This window comes from Colletotrichum karsti (assembly GCF_011947395.1).
Source record: "Colletotrichum karsti strain CkLH20 chromosome Unknown Scaffold8, whole genome shotgun sequence".
NCBI classification, from domain to species: Eukaryota; Fungi; Ascomycota; class Sordariomycetes; order Glomerellales; family Glomerellaceae; genus Colletotrichum; species Colletotrichum karsti.
In genome coordinates this window covers 1,296,297-1,315,081 of record NW_024065908.1, presented here as the reverse complement: position 1 = coordinate 1,315,081, position 18,785 = coordinate 1,296,297, and the positions used below count along the sequence as shown (strand labels likewise).

General features: G+C 54.3%; 9 protein-coding genes across 9 annotated transcripts; 3 read left to right on the top strand and 6 right to left on the bottom strand.

The window, feature by feature from the left end:
• Positions 1 to 216: 216 nt before the first annotated feature.
• On the top strand, positions 217 to 1,577 carry CkaCkLH20_03519 (fmn dependent; the record flags this gene model as incomplete). Its single annotated transcript, XM_038886238.1, has 3 exons — positions 217 to 520; positions 570 to 888; positions 959 to 1,577. The coding sequence occupies 3 exons, from the start codon at positions 217 to 219 to the stop codon at positions 1,575 to 1,577; spliced, it is 1,242 nt and encodes a 413-aa protein (XP_038748747.1).
• Positions 1,578 to 1,841: 264 nt separating this feature from the next.
• Positions 1,842 to 2,994, bottom strand: CkaCkLH20_03518 (uncharacterized protein; the record flags this gene model as incomplete). The annotated part of the gene is made up of 4 exons (XM_038886237.1): positions 1,842 to 1,988; positions 2,050 to 2,577; positions 2,678 to 2,822; positions 2,879 to 2,994. 4 exons carry the CDS (start codon positions 2,992 to 2,994, stop codon positions 1,842 to 1,844), a joined length of 936 nt encoding a protein of 311 aa, XP_038748746.1.
• A 1,131-nt stretch (positions 2,995 to 4,125) lies between these two features.
• Positions 4,126 to 5,900, bottom strand: CkaCkLH20_03517 (t-complex protein 1 subunit delta; the record flags this gene model as incomplete). Its single annotated transcript, XM_038886236.1, has 4 exons — positions 4,126 to 4,968; positions 5,018 to 5,673; positions 5,736 to 5,787; positions 5,847 to 5,900. 4 exons carry the CDS (start codon positions 5,898 to 5,900, stop codon positions 4,126 to 4,128), a joined length of 1,605 nt encoding a protein of 534 aa, XP_038748745.1.
• A 631-nt stretch (positions 5,901 to 6,531) lies between these two features.
• On the top strand, positions 6,532 to 7,863 carry CkaCkLH20_03516 (putative 26S protease regulatory subunit 7; the record flags this gene model as incomplete). The annotated part of the gene is made up of 2 exons (XM_038886235.1): positions 6,532 to 6,705; positions 6,754 to 7,863. The coding sequence occupies 2 exons, from the start codon at positions 6,532 to 6,534 to the stop codon at positions 7,861 to 7,863; spliced, it is 1,284 nt and encodes a 427-aa protein (XP_038748744.1).
• Positions 7,864 to 8,731: 868 nt separating this feature from the next.
• On the bottom strand, positions 8,732 to 9,598 carry CkaCkLH20_03515 (uncharacterized protein; the record flags this gene model as incomplete). The annotated part of the gene is made up of 1 exon (XM_038886234.1): positions 8,732 to 9,598. The coding sequence occupies one exon, from the start codon at positions 9,596 to 9,598 to the stop codon at positions 8,732 to 8,734; it is 867 nt and encodes a 288-aa protein (XP_038748743.1).
• A 1,238-nt stretch (positions 9,599 to 10,836) lies between these two features.
• On the bottom strand, positions 10,837 to 12,129 carry CkaCkLH20_03514 (cytochrome c1; the record flags this gene model as incomplete). The annotated part of the gene is made up of 4 exons (XM_038886233.1): positions 10,837 to 11,509; positions 11,565 to 11,627; positions 11,766 to 11,923; positions 12,064 to 12,129. The coding sequence occupies 4 exons, from the start codon at positions 12,127 to 12,129 to the stop codon at positions 10,837 to 10,839; spliced, it is 960 nt and encodes a 319-aa protein (XP_038748742.1).
• Positions 12,130 to 12,741: 612 nt separating this feature from the next.
• On the bottom strand, positions 12,742 to 14,036 carry CkaCkLH20_03513 (phospho-2-dehydro-3-deoxyheptonate aldolase; the record flags this gene model as incomplete). Its single annotated transcript, XM_038886232.1, has 3 exons — positions 12,742 to 12,902; positions 12,954 to 13,856; positions 13,913 to 14,036. The coding sequence occupies 3 exons, from the start codon at positions 14,034 to 14,036 to the stop codon at positions 12,742 to 12,744; spliced, it is 1,188 nt and encodes a 395-aa protein (XP_038748741.1).
• Positions 14,037 to 14,780: 744 nt separating this feature from the next.
• On the bottom strand, positions 14,781 to 15,541 carry CkaCkLH20_03512 (uncharacterized protein; the record flags this gene model as incomplete). Its single annotated transcript, XM_038886231.1, has 2 exons — positions 14,781 to 14,955; positions 15,012 to 15,541. 2 exons carry the CDS (start codon positions 15,539 to 15,541, stop codon positions 14,781 to 14,783), a joined length of 705 nt encoding a protein of 234 aa, XP_038748740.1.
• Positions 15,542 to 16,198: 657 nt separating this feature from the next.
• Positions 16,199 to 18,246, top strand: CkaCkLH20_03511 (cyclophilin type peptidyl-prolyl cis-trans isomerase/CLD; the record flags this gene model as incomplete). The annotated part of the gene is made up of 3 exons (XM_038886230.1): positions 16,199 to 16,262; positions 16,388 to 18,051; positions 18,109 to 18,246. 3 exons carry the CDS (start codon positions 16,199 to 16,201, stop codon positions 18,244 to 18,246), a joined length of 1,866 nt encoding a protein of 621 aa, XP_038748739.1.
• Between the last annotated feature and the right edge of the window lie 539 nt (positions 18,247 to 18,785).

The following is an 18,785-nucleotide window of genomic DNA, read 5'->3' as shown; positions in this document are numbered from 1 at the left end:
GTCTCAACTCTCTAGCTCTTCAGACAAGAATCCTACGCAAAACACCTACCTAAACCGTCCTTTCTCATTCAGCTTACTCTCTAAACTCCTCGCATCTGTGAGATTTTGGAAGAATATAACACTTCACTTCGCTCTCGTCAGATCATTTCTCAATTGTCGGCAAATCTTAAGCTCAAACAGCACATCTCACAGAATAGCACGCTTTGATCACTCGCAATGGCCGATAGAAACGACGACGGCGAAGGCCGCCCCCCGTACTCCTCCTACGCCGTCAGCATCTACCAGAACGGCATCATGTCCGGTCAGCTGCCCATCGTGACGACGGACCCGAACGGCCTGGAGGAGCAGGCCAAGAAGGCGATGGGCAAGGAGTGCTTCGGTTACGTCTTCGGAGGCGCCGGCGAGCTCTCCACGATGGACGCCAACCGTCTCGCCTTCAGACAGTGGAAGATCATTCCTCGTTTCCTCAGACCGACCAGCCCCCGAGACCTGAAGACGGAGCTCTTTGGTGTGACTTATGGTTAGTTCAAGGTTCAAACAAATACCACCCAGCTCTAACACGTCAGCAGACTCACCGGTGCTGATGGCCCCCATCGGTGTCCAGGGCATCTTCCACGAAGACAAGGAAGTCGGTCTGGCGTCCGCCTGCGCGGAGCTCGGCGTGCCGTACACCCTCAGCACGGCGGCAACCTCCACGATCGAGGAGGTTGCGTCCGAGTTGGGTGACGCTCATCGCTGGTTCCAGCTGTACTGGCCCATGGACGATGATATTACCGGCTCTCTTCTGAGAAGGGCCAAGGCCAATGGATACAAGGTCCTCGTCGTAACGCTCGATACTGTGACGCTGGCGTGGCGTCCAGAGGACTTGAACAAAGCCTATCTCCCTTTGTAAGTTTCGCGATCGAATCGTTTGCTACAATCATTTCTTCAAGGCATCATATACTGACATGCTGATCAGCATCACTGGCACTGGCAACGCGGTGGGCTTCAGTGACCCTGTTTTCCGCAAGAAGTTCTCGGCGGAGAATGATGGGGATGAGGTCGAGGACAACGTGATTAGTGCGTCACGATATTGGATCAGCCAGGCCTTCCCAGGTGATCACCACACATGGAAAGACCTCGCGTTGCTGAAGAAGCACTGGGATGGCCCCATCGTTCTCAAAGGAGTGTTGAGTGTAGAGGACGCAAAGTTGGCCGTCGAGCATGGTGCGTCGGGCATCATCGTGAGCAACCACGGCGGAAGACAGCTGGACGGCGGCGTGGCCTCGCTGGAGATGCTTCCTGAGATCGTGGAGGCTGTCGGGGACAAGCTTACCGTCATGTTCGACTCGGGCATCCGAACTGGTGCCGACATCGTGAAGGCGCTTGCCCTGGGAGCCAAGGCTGTCTTCGTCGGCAGGCCTGCTATCTACGGTCTAGGCATTGCCGGCAAGGAAGGCGCGAAGGCTGTTATTGCTGGCCTGCTCGCCGATCTCGATCTGACCATGGGGTTGTCTGGGTTCAAGAGCGTATCGGACTTGAAGCCATCGATCCTTCGCCAGGTCCGTTACGGCGGGGACCTCAAATCCAATTTGTAATGGTGGATCATTCCAACATATCGATCGCGTTTCACTCACAATCTTGCTCGTTCAAAATTCGTTACTATTTCTCAGTGCTCACTAGAAGACAGCCTAGCTACATGTTACGGCTGATTTCATCTCTATACATTTTCATGATTTTGGTATAGAGAGACAGAGGCAGGGAGTTAATCATTGCTCAGACAGAAGAAAAGAAAAGATTCATTAGTATTCCAAGTATATATCTTGCTCCCCGCACCATCTCTCCGTCATAGCCACGGAGGCTTAGTGGTAGTTGGAGTCACCGACCTCGACGATACCAACACCAGCAACGGTGTTCTCGTCCGCGACCTTGGCGTTCACGCCGTCGGCCGTGCTGAGGACGACGTAGACCTGGCCCTCGCAACCATCAGGGACGTTGGTAGCAACGTACTGCAAAACACGTCAGCAAGAATCACACACAAGGTACGGAAAAGCTCGAGGGTAGACTCACGTCGTTGCCGTTGATGACAACCTCCTCGTAGTAGATATCCAAACCGCTGAAGAAGACGGCGTAAACCTTGGAGCCCTGCGGGAGAGTACCGGCGGCGACCGCCTTCGCGTACGCGTTCTCGAAGACGACCATGTCGTGTCCCTGAACGAAGCCGACGTCGAGCTTGGGGAAGGCCTTGAACGGCAACGCCGGGGTGCCGGGCGCGAAGCCCGTGATGAAGGGGATGGCCAGGCTGTGTACCTGGTTGAAGTCGAGGGGCGTGTCGAAGGGCTTGGGGAAGGGCTTGGCGCCGAGGGCCTGGCGGACGAAGGCGGAGTGGCGGGCTTCCACGGTCAGGATGGAGCCGGCGGCGGGGACGTAGGCCTTGTCGGCGATGACGGCCGCGGCGCCGAGGTAGGCGGACACGCCGACGCCCTCGAGGACGGAAGCGAGGGCGAGGAAGGACTGGGCTGTGGTGGAGGGGAAGTCGAAGGAGGGTTCGGGGACGGCAGCTGTCTTGAGGGCTGTCTTGAGGAAGTCTACGTGGGTCTGGGGCGGTGGGTGTTAGTGATTCTGATCAGATGCGTCTTACAACCCCGTGGACCGACGGTGATTGTTGTTGCGAGGGTGGGGTGGGATTTGGACTGACCTTCTCGTCCTCGTAGATGTTCTGGAGGTTCTTGTAAAACCTGCTGCCATCGTTGCCGGCGAATTCGCAGAAGTCTGCCTCGGTGTAGTTGCGGAGACCTTGGCTGTAGAACTCGCGCTCGAGATACTCGAGGATCAAGGCGTAGCTAGTTTTGCGTGGTTAGCCTTGAACTATCATTTTGGCACAAAGAGAAAGACTTACTTGAGAATGTCGACATCACCACCGGGGAGAGGGTCGTAGTTGGCCCTCTTCTCCAAGGGAGCACCGAGTACAGATGCCACTGAGGCCGCGCCGAGAACGAGTGTGGAGGCACGCATGTTGATGTCGATTATCACTAGTATTAGAAACGTAAAAAGAATACGAAAAGAATACGGCGATAAGTACCACTTGGAAGGTACGGGTCTGAAAAGAAGGACTGAGGGTGAGTGAGATGAGAGGCGTACTTTCCAAGCTCTACGACGGTGCCGAAGCCGGTGTTATGTATCCGCGATGCTTGACATCTTGTATAATGCCACACAATAAGGCAGGAAATGTCATGAGATTGCTCAGAGACAAGATACGTCTATTCACAAATTTGTGCCACATCCTCTGGGGATTTTCTGAAGTATAATCTCTGCTCCCGCGAGCTATGCTCAGTGAACGCAGCTGGATGCGTGCTAGCGGTGGCCAATGTCGCGATAGAGACCGTCAGCATTCCGCGACGAGGACTACGCATCCTGTCGCCGAGCACACGATGGAGGTGACGAGCCTCGCATGCTTCTCAATTTGAGCTGGGCCGAGAACTGGAGTGCAGTCCGTTCCAATCACAACCGGTATCCGACGAAACGAGAAACACTTTAGCTCGTGTCTTGGATCAAAATGAAGGATAGCGTGAGGCGACAAACTCCATTGTGTGGTGATGGATGAACTGACCTTCTAAACAACGTATTGACTGCAGACCCGGCCGGGCTGTAGTACGGAATGCATCGAGAGTGAGAAGCAGTCCTGAAATGCTCGCGGTATCCAGAGAGATTGGCATTGGAATTAGTGTTTTGGCCCAGAGCCACGACGAGAGCCGAGTGGTTAACCTGGTGGATTTCCGCATTCCCGCCGTCGAGCTTGTCAGGGGGATGCACATTCCGAGTTCTGGAGATTGACCCCTTTTTTGGATCAAAATGAGAAAACGATGAGGGAGAGTCCGCGGACGAAAGATAGATAGTCGGGCTCGACCGTTGGCAACGGTCGAATTGCCGGCAATGCACATCCACCGCGTGAAAAAGTTCTGAGCATAAAATGTCATCAAGGTATCTGTTGGTGATCAATTGCTCTCAGCCTCTAATAGTTTTGACGCCTCAACCCAGGCCCACGTCTATACCGTGATCAAACCAGGGTAGCCGTATTTTACATGATCATCAAGCCTGGATATCCCCTTTTACTCTTTATTTTCATTTCGTGACTCATAACCCCCTTTATCGGGTGAGAGCAATGTCGTCTATTCTGAGAATCATCTTGACCGTCTCGGCGGCCAGCTCGATGGCGCTGGTGCTCACCAACAACGGTTGAAGGACGTTCTCCTTGGAGATGTTGGTGTTGACGCCGCCGGACTTGATGCTGACACCAGCGTTCCTCTCGCCCAGCTCGTGCCTGTGGCGGAGCTCGGTCACAACCTTGATACTGTTGAGGCCTGCGTTCTCAGCCAGCGTGGTAGGAACCACCTCCATAGCATCGGCGAAAGCCTTCCAGCAGATGGCTTCCGTGCCGGTCAGAGCGCGAGCCTGCTTCGCCAGCTGGGAAGCGATCTCAATCTCAGCAGCACCACCACCGGCGATAAGAGCCTTCTTCTTCACCAAGCAGCGAACGACACAGTGAGCGTCGTGCAGACTGCGCTCGGCCTCATCCAGAATGAGGGAGTTGGCACCGCGGACGACAACGGAAACAGTCTTGCCCGTAGCCTTAGCACCGCTCACCTTCACCATGCGAGCACCGTTGGACTGAACCTCCTCGACAAGGTCGGCGGTACCAAGCTTGTCCTCCGTGAAAGAGTCGATGTCGGCAATGGGCTTGCAGCCGGTAGACTTGCAGATGAACTCAACCTCGTCACGCTCGATGTCCTTGACGGCAAGGATACCAAGTTTGGCAAGGAAGTGAAGGGACAGATCGTTGACGGCGTCACGGAGAATAGACTTCTGAATGAACAGAACGTTGCACTTCGCCTTCTTGATCTTCTTGACCATGTTAAGAAGGTAAAGACGCTCCTCCTTCACGATCTTGTCCATCTGTCTGTAGTCGTTGACCTGAATGGTGTTTTCCATCTGGATTGGTCAGCATCTGCAGAATAGGGGTTGTTCAGGGGCAACTTACATCAGGCTTAGGAGGGCTGAGCTGGAATTGAATGAGACCGATCTTGGCCTTCTCAATTCTCGCAGGTCCTCCAGCACCCTTGAGAACGGGCTGGGTCAAAACCAAGCCGTCCACAAGCTCACTGTCCTCAATGGTCCCGCCGACCTTCTTAATTATTCTGATGTTCTTCAAGTCGACGTTGTCGGCTGTCTTAAGGTCAATGGTCTTGACAACGGAGTTGACGGCCATGGGACCAAGGATGTTCGAGTATTGCGACACAATCTTCGAGGAGAGGGAGGTGTTCGCGGCCTGGAGCAGGGAAGCGGTATCGGTGAGGGAAATGGGTTGTGACATGTCGTGGAGGACCTCGACGGCAGCCGCCGCAGCTCTTTGGAAAGACTCCGAGATCACGGAGGGGTGGATTCCTTTTGAAAGAAGGCGATCCGCAGCTCCCAGCAAGCTACCGCAGATGACAACGACTGATGTTGTGCCATCTCCTGCCTCCACATCTTGCGCCGCCGAAAGGTTGACCAACATCTTCGCTGTGGGGTGCATGACCGACATGCTCTTGAGCATAGTGTTTCCGTCGTTGGTGATAATCGTCTCGCCCTTTCCACTGCGGATCATCTTGTCCATGCCTCGAGGGCCCAAGGAGGTTCGGATAGCATCGGCGACGGCTAGGGAAGGTAGGAAGTCAGCTTCTGCTTCGTGAAGCTCGGAGCGGTATCGCATTGCTCACCTCTGGCAGCAACGATGTTGGAAGAGCGGACGGCGACGGGCTTCTCCTTGTCCTGAAGACACGTTAGTAAGAGCTCTCGAAGCTTCGTCACCGGTATCCATCCCGCCGTACCTTGAAGGCAGCCTGGTTACCGCCCGTGGCGGGGGCAGGTGCAGTTGTGGCCATTTTGGTGGTTTCTGCTTGTGTTGTGCTTGTTTTCGAAAAGTTCGAGGTCGGAAAAGCTAGCGGAGCTCGGCGGGGAGAGATATCGATATCGTCTTGGTCCTGTCCCGCTCAGTGCTTGTCGCCTTCTTTTGCGATCGCTCACTTTCTCTTAGGTAGCAACCCACCCCCCCAGCGGTGGGATATTTTTTAGCGGGCGGCAGGTTGTTCCTGCCCCGGTACCTCTGTTTGCATTTTCCCCCAACCGGCCTAGCTCCACAGCAGCCTCGCAGCTGTGGTCCGTGCTTTGGAGCTCAAGGCAACCTGGATTACGGAACCGTCTTCCATCACCATCTCCAACCCACCCAAATACTGCACGCTCCTTGACGACCGACGCGATCACTCGAGAACCTTACGAATTTACGCCGAATCGCCATAGTAATTAGGAAAACCCCCAAGACCTCTCTACAGAAATTCCGGCCGCAGGACGCCTAGTCCTCACCCCCCATCATGGTATGGCCCTGACAGCTTCGTCCCGGTGACAGGTGCTAACCAGGGCATCGTTAGCCTTCCGCTACCGGCCAGAACTGGGAGAAGTACCAGAAGACCTACGCAGACGACGAGGTTGAGGAGAAGAAAATCACACCATTGACCGATGAGTGCGTTGTCTCACTGGCTACCAAACGCATGTCACCACCAACTGACGATACCCAGAGATATCCAGGTGCTGAAGACCTACGGCGCCGCGCCTTACGGCGCTGCCATCAAGAAGCTCGAGCAACAGATCAAGGAGAAGCAAACAAGTGTGGATGAGAAGATTGGAGTCAAGGTAGCTCCTAAAACCTATCGCTGATGAATCATGGACTGACTCGACTAGGAATCCGACACGGGTCTTGCCCCTCCCCATCTCTGGGACGTCGCAGCCGACCGTCAACGAATGTCAGAGGAACAGCCGCTTCAGGTTGCGCGGTGTACAAAGATTATCCCCGACGAGAAAGATGACTCTAAGAGCAAATATGTCATTAACGTCAAGCAAATCGCCAAGTTTGTCGTCCAGCTCGGCGAGAGAGTGTCCCCGACGGATATCGAGGAGGGCATGCGAGTCGGTGTCGATCGGAACAAATACCAGATCCTCCTGCCTCTCCCCCCTAAGATCGACGCCAGTGTTACGATGATGACGGTCGAGGAGAAGCCCGACGTTACATACGGAGATGTTGGTGGATCGAAGGAGCAGGTCGAGAAGCTGCGCGAGGTCGTCGAGATGCCCCTCCTGTCGCCGGAACGCTTCGTCAACCTCGGTATCGACCCCCCGAAGGGTGCTCTGCTGTATGGACCCCCCGGTACTGGAAAGACCCTGTGCGCGCGAGCCGTCGCCAACAGAACGGATGCCACCTTCATTCGTGTCATTGGCAGTGAGCTGGTTCAGAAGTACGTCGGTGAGGGAGCGAGAATGGTGCGCGAGCTGTTCGAGATGGCGCGGACGAAGAAGGCCTGCATTATCTTCTTCGACGAAATCGACGCCATTGGTGGAGCTCGTTTCGACGACGGTGCCGGTGGAGATAACGAGGTCCAGAGAACTATGCTGGAACTGATCACGCAACTCGACGGTTTCGACGCTCGTGGAAACATCAAGGTCATGTTCGCCACCAACAGACCTTCTACCCTCGACCCCGCCTTGATGAGACCTGGTCGTATCGATCGTAAGATCGAGTTCTCCCTGCCCGACCTCGAGGGTCGCGCCAACATCCTGCGTATCCACGCCAAGAGCATGTCCGTGGAGCGCGACATCCGTTGGGAGCTCATCTCTCGTCTCTGCCCCAACGCCACGGGTGCCGAGCTTCGCAGTGTGTGCACAGAGGCTGGTATGTTCGCCATTCGTGCCCGCAGAAAGGTGGCCACGGAGAAGGACTTCCTCAGCGCCGTCGACAAGGTCATCAAGGCCAACCTCAAGTTCAACTCTACCGCCAGTTACATGCAATACAACTAAGGAATTCAAGGAGAAGGGGCACGGAGTTAGTCGCGTCTTTTCAGGCTGTAAGAATAGGCTTGGGACCGGGGAAGGTCTAGAGGGGCGGGATGCCTTGCTCGACAGAAATAGATCATGCTTTCCATGCGCCGTTATCAAAATGTAAACAGTCTCGAGAATGATATGATCATGACTATTGAAAGTCTTCGGCGAGGGCAATACCAAGTAAGAATGCTGGTGCCTGGCATGGCCTGCGAATCTCGCATCTACCCAATAACAGAAGCAGTCTATAAAAGGTACTGATAGCACTTCTGACCCATGCCAGTAGGCATTATAGTAGAACAGCGAGCAGTGTGGGAATCTCCGCACTTGAATTGCTGAATGGCAATGAGGTATTGGAAGCCTTAGTTAGCATCAGTAGAGGTCAAGGTAAGCACCGCTTTTGCGTCGTAAGAGTAGACATAGGCGGGCTGCCGGTCGATATGGGAGCGAACTACGACAGCTTGAAATCACCAAAATAAGATACGGCTAGACTGCCTTTGGCTTGGGTTTGACATTTGAGTCGTGGAATTACATTTACCTATGGGGTTTCTGACTCCCATTCTTAGCGAGGATTTCTTGTCCTCGCTCCTAACTACTGATGATACTGGCCCTTCCTTCCTTTCCACCACGACATTGATTTCCCAAAATATTCTGCTTCAGCAGTGCCCAAAAAGTCCCCCGTGCCAGGGTTGTGAATGCATGCCTTCATTAGCAAAGCGCCGCGCGCCTGTGGGTACTGTACTCCAGTCCGTGTCGACGACGGCTGGTGTTGTCGTGCTTAACCCATGATAATAAGAAACCCGTATGAATTGTGTGAACATGAAAGAAACCCGTTCCTCCTTGGGCCCTAAACAGACTCCATCCGCGAGAGGCATCCAAGGCAGACAGGCTCGCCCTCGGTGCCGCTCTCGATACAGCATCGGCTGCAGATCATGGTCCTGTGTCCGCCCCCTGTCCAACCGTCCTGCCTCTTGGCCCGTCCGACGTCGTGCTCCTCGCTTTTCTGTCGTTGTCGCTCGTCATCGACATCGTCCATGTGGAAAGATCTCGAGAGATCGTCCTCCCGCTCCGGTTCATCTCCTTCGCTGGGCCGTCCGTCTCTGTTCCAGCCTTTGCACTGTCTGATGCACACGTAACACGTCCGTTGGCCGCAGCCCTGGCAGTCCGCAAAGGAGTCGAGGTCCGATTTCTTGGTAGGCCGGCGATGGCAGATATGGCAGGGGCTCAACGACGGCGTCTTTGGTCTGTTTCCCGCGTCGGTCTGATCTTGCAGCACACGGGCTGAAGGAGATTTGCTGCTTCGCCGTTGTCTCTGCGGCGATGTTGTCGAGTCTGCTCCCCATGGGCCGTTATCCTCCTCTTCATCGAACATACGCTGTCTCTTGGCGCCTGGGAGGGGCGCTATCTTCCTCGGGACGGCGTCGAGGTTTGTGTGCTGCTGGTTACCCTCGAGACCGCCGTGTTGGAAAATGAGGCCATTGCTGGGGTACTGGGGAAAGAAGTTCGGTTGTTGGTGGTGCAGCTGCTGCTGGATGGGCCTGCCAAAAACGCCGGCGTCAGCGTTCCAGTTCGTCGAGGCGACGGCGGCAGCCGAGTACTGAGCGAGTTTCTCGTACAAGGGGCCCTGTATCTGCAGGTCGTTCACGTCGTTGTCTCGTCTGCGCTTCCGGCCGGGCATCGTCAGCCGGGGCTGCTCCTCGGCGACGGACGGCATGTGGTGTGTTTTAGGACGGTTATCAAGGTGAGGCCCAGTTGTTGAGGGGAGGAGGCGAAATGGTGACGTTCGTGGTTGTCTTTTGGCTCGTGAATTCTGATGTGCGATGGAGGACTCTCGGAAGGGAAGATAAGGGCGAGAGAAGACCTAGGTTTTTGGTCTCAAGAAGGAAAAAGGAGGAGAAGGGAAGAAGTAAAGAGAGGAGAGAGTATGGTGATGATGGGAAAGGTGTGATTCTCTTTCCGAGTTGGTTGCTACCTCCTCCTGCAGGCAGTCAACATAGGTGGGCAGCACGCCGAGTGGTAAATGAGGGTGGCCAGGCACGGCGCGGAGCTTTCGAGCCTGCCCGATTTGCCTGGTGGGAGTCGTAGTGGATTTCAGCTCAGAGAGGCAAAGGTGGTACCGGCTGCTGTCAGCGGACTCACAGCGCTCTGTCCAAGTGTTCGGAAACCGCGCCGGCCGCTGGAAAATCCGCTGTTCTGTTGGCGCTGTTTCGAAGAGGAGCTTCTGCTTGCCCCGGAGACGAGTGACCGGACCCACTGAAGCCTTTATCATCGCCCTCCAGGCTCCAATTGACTCTAGAGCTTACACTGTGCTACTAGCCCACCCCAGCCTCCATTTCATTGCACTTCTTGTTCGTCCCCCTCACGAAAGCCGTTGTGAACCCAGAACCATGAGGGGTTTTGGACGAAGTCCTGGAACTTTCTGCGAATTAGGGGTCTTGAAAGCAATTCGGACGAAACGTTGTGACTGGCCAACAAAAGCCATTTGTTAGGTGCCTCCGACGTTGCATTCTGCCCTTTGTAGATTGACTCCGTCTCGGTCATGGATTCGCCGAGGTGAGTCTGCAGATGAGGTGGTCATTGTTTGCCGTCTCGACAGAACGACAGTTTGCTACTTGTGACTCCGTCAAAGAATTTGGTCAGTATGATAATCTCGACTCGCCCTATATACTGGAAGGGACAAGTCGTTTCTTTGGTTAGCCTCTATGAATTAGGTTTTGTCACAAAGCCGCTTGATTGAATGAGGCACGAAGCATTTCATAAACACGTGAAAGACATAGAAGACTTGTCATTATCAAGAAATCAGGTATGAAAAAAGGACCATCTGATTTACACTCTATCGCTCCCCCATTTGCTCCCAACGATGAATCTCGTCTCTGCCGCCTCCACGAACAAAGGAGCTGTTTTAGAGAGCCTAGTATAACATACACAGAGACAACCAAAAGTTTCCGTAATTTAGTGGCGGACCTTGGTCTCCTTGGGGGGGTCGTACGCGAGCTTCCTCGACTTGAGCCAGGCCCACTTGTACTTCTTGACCCAGACGGAAATGGCCCAGAGAGAGGCCGAGACGACGAGAACCTTCATACCCATGCGCTTGCGGTCGTCCATCTCGGGCTCGGCAGCCCAGTTGAGGAACTCGACGACGTCCTTGGCCATCTGGGAGGTAGAAGCGGGGGTCTCGTCCTCGTAGTCGACGAGGCCGTCGTAGAGGACACGGGCCATGGCGATACCGGTACCGGGGAAGTAGGGGTTGAAGTTCATGCCGGGGGCGACAACGGCACCGGCGGGGGGCTCCTCGGGGTAACCGGTGAGCAAGCTGAAGATGTAGTCGCAGCCGCCGTGACGGGCCTTAATGATCAGAGACAGATCGGGAGGGAGAGCACCGTTGTTGGCGAAACGGGCAGCCTCCTCGTTCTTGTAGGGGTCGGGGATGTAGTCGGACAGCTTTCCGGGGCGCATTTCGATGTCGCCCTGGTCGTTGGGCTCACCGGGGTACTCGTTCTCCTCGGCCATGGCCTTGGCCTCGTCGACGGTCAGGACGGTACCGACCAGAGCACGGTAGGGGACACGGCTGAGGGAGTGGCAAGAGGCGCAGACCTCACGGTAGACCTGGAAACCACGGCGGAGACTGCAACAATGTGAGCGTCATAGTCACCAGGTGGCCAGAAAGCGGGATTTCTTACGCCTGGTGGTCGAAGGTCCTGAACCATTGCTCGTGAACCCAAGGGTAGTGGGTGGAGTGCAGACTGGCATTGATAGTCAGCTCGGTGTTCCTGTTGCTGGGTTGCTCCGGTGCGTTCGTCGATTATGCCTCATATCAAAGGGATCTCGGCATCCGAACAATTCCACCCCGCAACAATCCCAGTCGACCGGAGAAAACTCACCCCTCCTCAGCAGGCGTGGCAGCGTTCGCGGAAGGTCCGTAAAGGTGGTAGTACCAGGCCATCGAGCCCAGGGCGAGAGACGTCGACGCGATGGCGGAGATGTTCAATTTGGAGTGGGAGGCTTCGGCACCAGCACCGGTGGAAGTAGAGGCCGCACGCTGTATCAAACATTGTCAGTCTTGGGTCCGAGTCTTCTTGGTGACCTCCGAATGCCAATTGAGGCGGCTCCGGGGTGTCCAATGGCGGTAGGTCGGATTGCCTCGGGAAATTGGACTTGGTGATCAGCTCATGTGCGTACCTTAGAAATGGTGAGGGCGCCATTTGTGAAGGTGCGCGCTGAGCGCAAGCAGGACCTTGCCAACATGATGGGCGAGCTGTATCCGCAGCTACAGAGACAGCCGCGAACAAAATGATGGGGCAATGGGTGGTTGGTCCTCTCGTGACGGAGGTCGTTTCTATGATACGGGTAGTCGAGGCAGGAGAAAATCGCTTGAGGCAGTTTTCGAGTGCCTTAGGTATGGGAACGCTCTGATTGGCTGGCGTTGTCGGCCGATGACATGTTCCGTTCCGGCCACTTTTCGCCTGCTTCCTCTTACCCGGTGTTGCCCGTCAGCTCCGATCGCCCTTAATAGCACCGCCGACCTGTCGTCATGCATCTTTCCTGAGAAATATGCTCCACTTGATTGGTTTGAGCCAACGGACCTGCATCGTGATGCAACCACATTGGACGAACATTTATGCTACTTGACGATCCCTCACACGGTTACAGTTTGCAGTGCAAGGGGACAACATATTTTCTGGGTATCAACCGCCGTTTTATTTCAGAAAAAGAAAAAGACGCAAACTTTTAATCTCTAGCCCGCAGGCTTATGTAGTGCCCGCCGAAACCAATGGCGGGCGAGTTCATGGTATATGCACAGCCCCCTTTAACCTAGTCGAACTTCGCGATGCTATAAAATCAGAAAGCTTCTCTCTCTCAGGCATGTCCATTTCTGCTGAGAACCTCGCGGCGCTGCTTGACCGCGTTGGCGAGGTCATCGAGGACTGAGACGGTGTCGTCCCAGTGGATGCACGCGTCCGTGATGCTGACGCCGTACTTCAGAGCACTCGGACCCTCCTTGGGAACCTTTTGGTTGCCTGTAAGGTGTTAGATTGTGAATCGGATACATCGCATCGGAGAATACTGACCCTCGTTGATGTTGCTCTCAATCATGACTCCCATAATGGCGGTCTCGCCCTTGGAAATCTGGTCAGCAAGCTCGCCAGCAACCTTGGGCTGGTTCTTGTGGTTCTTCAGGGAGTTGCCGTGGCTGCAGTCGACCATCAGTCTCTGGGGCAGACCGGCCTTCTCCAGGGCAGCCTTTGCTTCAGTAATGCTCTTGGCATCGTAGTTGGTGCCCTTAGTGCCACCTCTCAGGATAACGAAGCAGTCCTCATTGCCGACGGTACCAACAATGGCGACGACACCAGGCTTGGTGACGGAGAGGAAGTGGTGAGGGTGTCTCACGGCGCCAATGGCGTCGATCGCGACGCCGAGCGAGCCATCGGTACCGTTCTTGAAGCCGACGGGGAAACTGAGACCACTGGCAAGCTCGCGGTGCAGTTGACTCTCCGTGGTTCTCGCACCGACTGCGCCAACAGACAGCAGATCAGCAAGGAACTGGGGAGAGATAGTATCAAGCATCTCGCTAGCAATAGGCATGCCCTTGTCCGTCAAGTCGACAAACAGCTGCCTCGACAGACGCAGACCCTTGTTGATCTTGAAGCTGTTGTCGATATCAGGGTCATTAATCAGACCCTTCCACCCAACAGTTGTGCGCGGCTTCTCCAGGTAAGAGCGCATCACGATGAGCAGCTCGTCCTTGTGCTTCTTCTTTGCCTCGATGAGCATGTCGCAGTACTCGAGGGCGGCCTTGGGGTCATGGATAGAACAGGGGCCAATAATGACCAAAAGCCTGCCCTTCTCGTCGGTTCCATTGACAATAGCGGCAGCCTCCTCGCGACCCTCGATCACGGTTTGCTTCGACTTGGGAGTTTGGGCGATCTCGTGTTGGAGCAGACCGGGAGGAGTCAGAGGGTTGTATCCGCGAACTGCAGCGCCAATTAGCCTTCTAAAACATACCATAAGTTATCAATTGGCTTCGTACTTCTCCAATCTTCACTCTCGGCCTTGTTGCCAACATTCTTGTTCTCAATGTAGAAGGCCTGTGGTGAAAGGTGAGTCAGAGGTAGGCGCAAACAGGGGAGCGAGAGGCGCCGACTTACAGACATGGTGACTGCGGGGAAGAGAAGTAACACAGACGCTCAGCTAGAAAACAACAACTTAGGGGTGAGGTTGAACTTGCGACAAGATGCGCTCGTAGTAGAGAAGTGAATAGGGAAGAATTAAACTTTTTTCTGCCCCTCGGAGGTTGTGTCGAGAAGAAAGGTACGAGCAGGTAGGAGCTTCGAGGAATAAGGTCCGGGTATCAGCAATGGGCGAAGACTCATTCGTCCCCTGCAGTATGCCCCCTTGCCCACCGGCGGTACCCCGCCGAGGACGGCTCGAAAAAAAAGTTGGTCGACCTGCAACTCGCCACTATTGAGGGGCATCCTTGTCGCCCTCCTTCACATTGTTCTCACTGACTCTCTAAGTGTGACGTGCCACTGTGGAACAATTCAACCGTCCGGAACACTGCGAATGGCGCCACACACTGGGTCTCACCGCCTGGAAGACCTCCCCGACACCACCGAAGACCGGGCTTCTGCAGGCGGTGCGAGGCCCGGAGCAAACGGCACTCAGTGCAAGTTCACCTGGATGCATCTCAACTCATCCCATGCATCCAACCTATCGGGGAGATGTGCTCATAGCACATGGCGTTTCATTCTCATTCTATACTCTTTCTAGCGACATCCAATCTAATTACCTCGCAACTCTACCCTGGCCGATCTCGCTGTCATTCTCGTTCAATCATACAAAAAGCGTATTCGTACAATACCTATGCCCAACACTAATACCAACACCACGAACCCCACCTACAGCGTCTTCTTCAGGGGCTTGAAAGCTTCCTTCTCCATTTGCTCGTAACCGTTGAAGCGTCCATAGACGAGCTTCAGGAAACTTGAGCTGGCCGTCATGAGCATGGCCGAGAAAGTAAACAGGCCGACTCTCTGCGCAGTGTTCAGGATTGCGAAAATGGGGTAGGGGTACCTGCGACACTCGTTAACCGTCTGCATTTCACCTCACTCGGACGTCTCCGTGCTTACATTCCGTTTTTGCTGAAGCACAGCTCAACCCAGCCCCAGTACAAGAAAGCGAAAACCATGCTGACGGCCATGGCCGAGTAAGCGCGGATGGTCCATGGCGGGCTGAAGAAGATCAGATCGAGTGTCAGGACGACAGCCGGAACCAGGTGGAAGCCGACATCAGGCAGCCAGTGAAGCTCGAAGCCCTCGGGGATCAGAAGGCGCTCGTCGATGGCCCGGATTCCCCAGTACAAGATGCTGATGAGAACCTCGAGAGGTGCGGCCGTGGTCGAAAGCGCGTTCTTGACGGCAAACAATTTAGTGCTGAGAGTGATGTCGGCCAAGAGACCAGTCGCAAAAGTGACGGCGGAAAGAATCAATCCGATGTTGGTGAGATGCTGGTAATTCCCTCCGAAGCCCATAGAAATATCATGAGTGAGCGTGTTCAGAAACTGGAACGAAGCGAAGAACGAGCAGAGGCCGGCAGTGTGAAGCACCAAGGATAGTGTTCTGGAAGGCGAGTTGAGCCGTTGAATATGATGTTTAGCCATTTTGTCCGATTCGATCCTCAATTGGTCTTGATCTGACGCGATTCGTGTTTGTTTTGGTGTAAGTTGCTGTGAAGGGATGGCAGGTCCAAGGCGGCGGGTCTTTCGAAGAAATGAGAGGTTCAAAGGGAGGGCACAGGGAGGATCACGTCCGAGCCACTGGTTTTTGTATTTTGAGACGAACCTTGTCTTGAGGAGAGGAGCATTGAAGACATAATTTTCGAAGCTTTTTCTAGATTCCGGCGGAGTTTTATACGACCAATCAAGGCAGCATGCGATATATCGTCAAAGTGACGGGACCGCGGCTTCTTACAACTTCCCGGTGCTTTCGGCAGGCAGGCTTCGTCATGAGGTCACTGATGGAGCCTGGAGCCCGCCAGAGCGGTGGTCCCTGATCACAAGCGATCCACTTCATCGTGCACTCCAATCGGCATGTGCTCCAGGGGCTGTCAGTTGCCCAGGGGCCGTTGCCTTATGAATAAGCCTCCGGTGGAGCTACTTAGCTGGGGAAACACTGCGGTGCAAGGCTGCACTAGCGCTTTCCAATTACTATCTGATTGGATACAGCAAAAGCTTCCCAGAACTCACTTTCCAGCCTTACATCACGAGCTTGCTCGAATATTCAGACGACGAGGCCAACTATCCACGTACTCCGACACAATGGCAGACGACGATTCGAAATCGAACAAAAGGACGCACGAGGACTTTGCTGGACAAGATGATGGTAAGTGTCAAGACAAGAGGACGGGGATGGAGACGAGCGTTGAGCCTCCAGTTCGACAGCTACAATGCCCGGTATAGAATGATGGTTGGAGCTTAGGAACACATATGCTAACTATATCTTGACAGACAGCTCCTCGGACGACGACATGGGACCTCAGCTCCCCAGCGCGGCCGCCCCAAAGAAGAAGCGCCGAATCCTCCCCTATGAGAAGCTCTACGTCGCCGCCCTGCCTAAGTCTGTTCGATACTCTAAGTCATTGATGCACAAGGAGCAGCTGTCTTTTGTGACTGTCACGCCTTTAACCGACTTCATCATCACCTCTTCGACCGATGGGGTTGTCAAGTTCTGGAAGAAGGTGGCGGAGGGCATCGAGTTCGTCAAAGAATTCAAGGCACACAACGGCGAGATCAAGTCTGTCTCGGTGAGCCAGGACGGCAGAAGCTTTGCTACGGCTGGAGCGGATGAGACAGTAAAGATTTTCGATGTCATTACATTTGACCTGTTGGCTATGGTGAAGCTCAAGTTCGTCCCTCGCTGCATATGCTGGGTACACAACAGGGGTGCTTCGCTTCCCTTGCTTGCCGTTTCCGAGGACGCCAACTCCAGCATACACATCTTCGACGGGAGAGGCGAAAGGCAAGATCCCATTCACACTATTAAGTCATTGCACAGGAGCCCAGTCTCTATCATGGCTTTCAATAGCGCCTACGATTGCGTGATCTCTGCCGATGACAAGGGTATGTTGGAATACTGGCGGCCGAGCGGAGACTATGAGAAGCCGGACAATGTCTTCGAGTTCAAAGCGTCTACCAATTTGTTCGAGTTCAAAAAGGCAAAATCGGTTCCAACGTCAATCACCATCTCACCGACAGGCAAGCAATTCGCGGCTTTCTCACAACCGGACAGAAAGATCCGGATTTTTGACTTCGCATCGGGCAAGCTTTACAGGACGTATGATGAGTCTCTGCAGGTGATTGAGGAGATGCAGCAAGCTGGATCTGCGCTTCAAAAGCTGGATCCCGTAGAGTTTGGTCGCAGATTTGCTGTCGAGCGGGAGATCGACTCGCCAGCATACATGCACAAAGCAAATGTCATCTTCGACGAATCCGGAAACTTCATCCTCTACGGCTCCATCGCCGGCATTAAGGTGCTCAATACTTACACCAACCAGGTAGTCAAGGTCTACGGCAAAGATGAGAACTTCAGAGCTGTCAACTTGGCGATATACCAAGGTCAGCCACAGAAGAAAGGCATTACCACGGTGGAGATGGGTGCCTCTAGCAACCCCCTACTACAGGAGTCTGAGTCAAGAGACCCTATTCTGATCGCGACAGGGGTGAACAAGGTGCGATTCTACATGTTCACCAATGACGAGGACATCTCCAAGTCGGTCAGAGATGTGCAGAATGAGAAACCTACCATGCTCGGTCAAAAGAAGGCTGCAGAGGCCAAGAAGGCAGAGACTGGAACTGCAGCAGTGATTCATACTACTTACGGCGACATTCATATCCGCCTCTTCCCTGATGCCGCACCGAAGGCCGTTGAGAACTTCGTCACCCACTCGAAGAAGGGCTATTACAACAACACGATCTTCCATCGCGTTATCAGGAAGTTCATGATTCAGTGTGGAGATCCCCTCGGCGACGGTACCGGCGGCGAGAGCATATGGGGGAAGGAATTCGAGGACGAGTTCAGCAGCCTGAAGCACGACAAGCCATACACTGTCAGCATGGCTAATGCAGGCCCAAACACCAATGGCAGTCAGTTCTTTATTACCACAGAAAAGACGGTGAGTGGAAGCCCAGCCTCCTTGAATGTACTTCACTGACGTAGAGGTGCCATGAAGCCTTGGCTGGATGGCAAGCATACAATTTTCGGACGTGCCACGCAAGGCCTGGACGTCATCCACAAGATCGAGAACGTGCGGACGTACAAGGAAAAGCCCGAGGAAGACATCAAGATTCTGAACATCGACATTGTATAGGCTCCAGGGCGGTAACGCAGCGGAGAGCCGCCAGACGGCGCCTCATGAAATGAAAGAAAACACGCTATTCCCCGGATACCCCCACGCACGGATTGGGTGAAATGGGGGCCGCTTGGTTGACACCCCTCGTGTAAGAGACTCTTGAACACCCCCTCAGCCACAGCGCTCGAGTGTCTCCCCCGTTGTTATTGTCTTTCGTGCCTGGCTGTTCTTATCGGTGCTGTTGATGATTCTTCTAGTGCTCTCAACGCATCCCTACCGCCATCGGTTGCTGGTCATGTATACCGTTAGAGCAGGAAAGAACAGCGTCAGGAGAGTGAGACCAACACCATCGGACAGACAGTGACGACAGATACCGAGGCAAAATGGTTACATAGTAGGAATCAGAGATGATGGTCTTAAATATGTGGTTCGACGAGGCATGCTCAGAGGGGGTCGAGCAGGTCTCATGGGCGTCTAACATGCGCCCCCGAGAAAAAGCAATGCAATCATGCAGTATCCCCGCAAGTCCGCCGAGGCGGCGCCTAGTCAAATGAGCT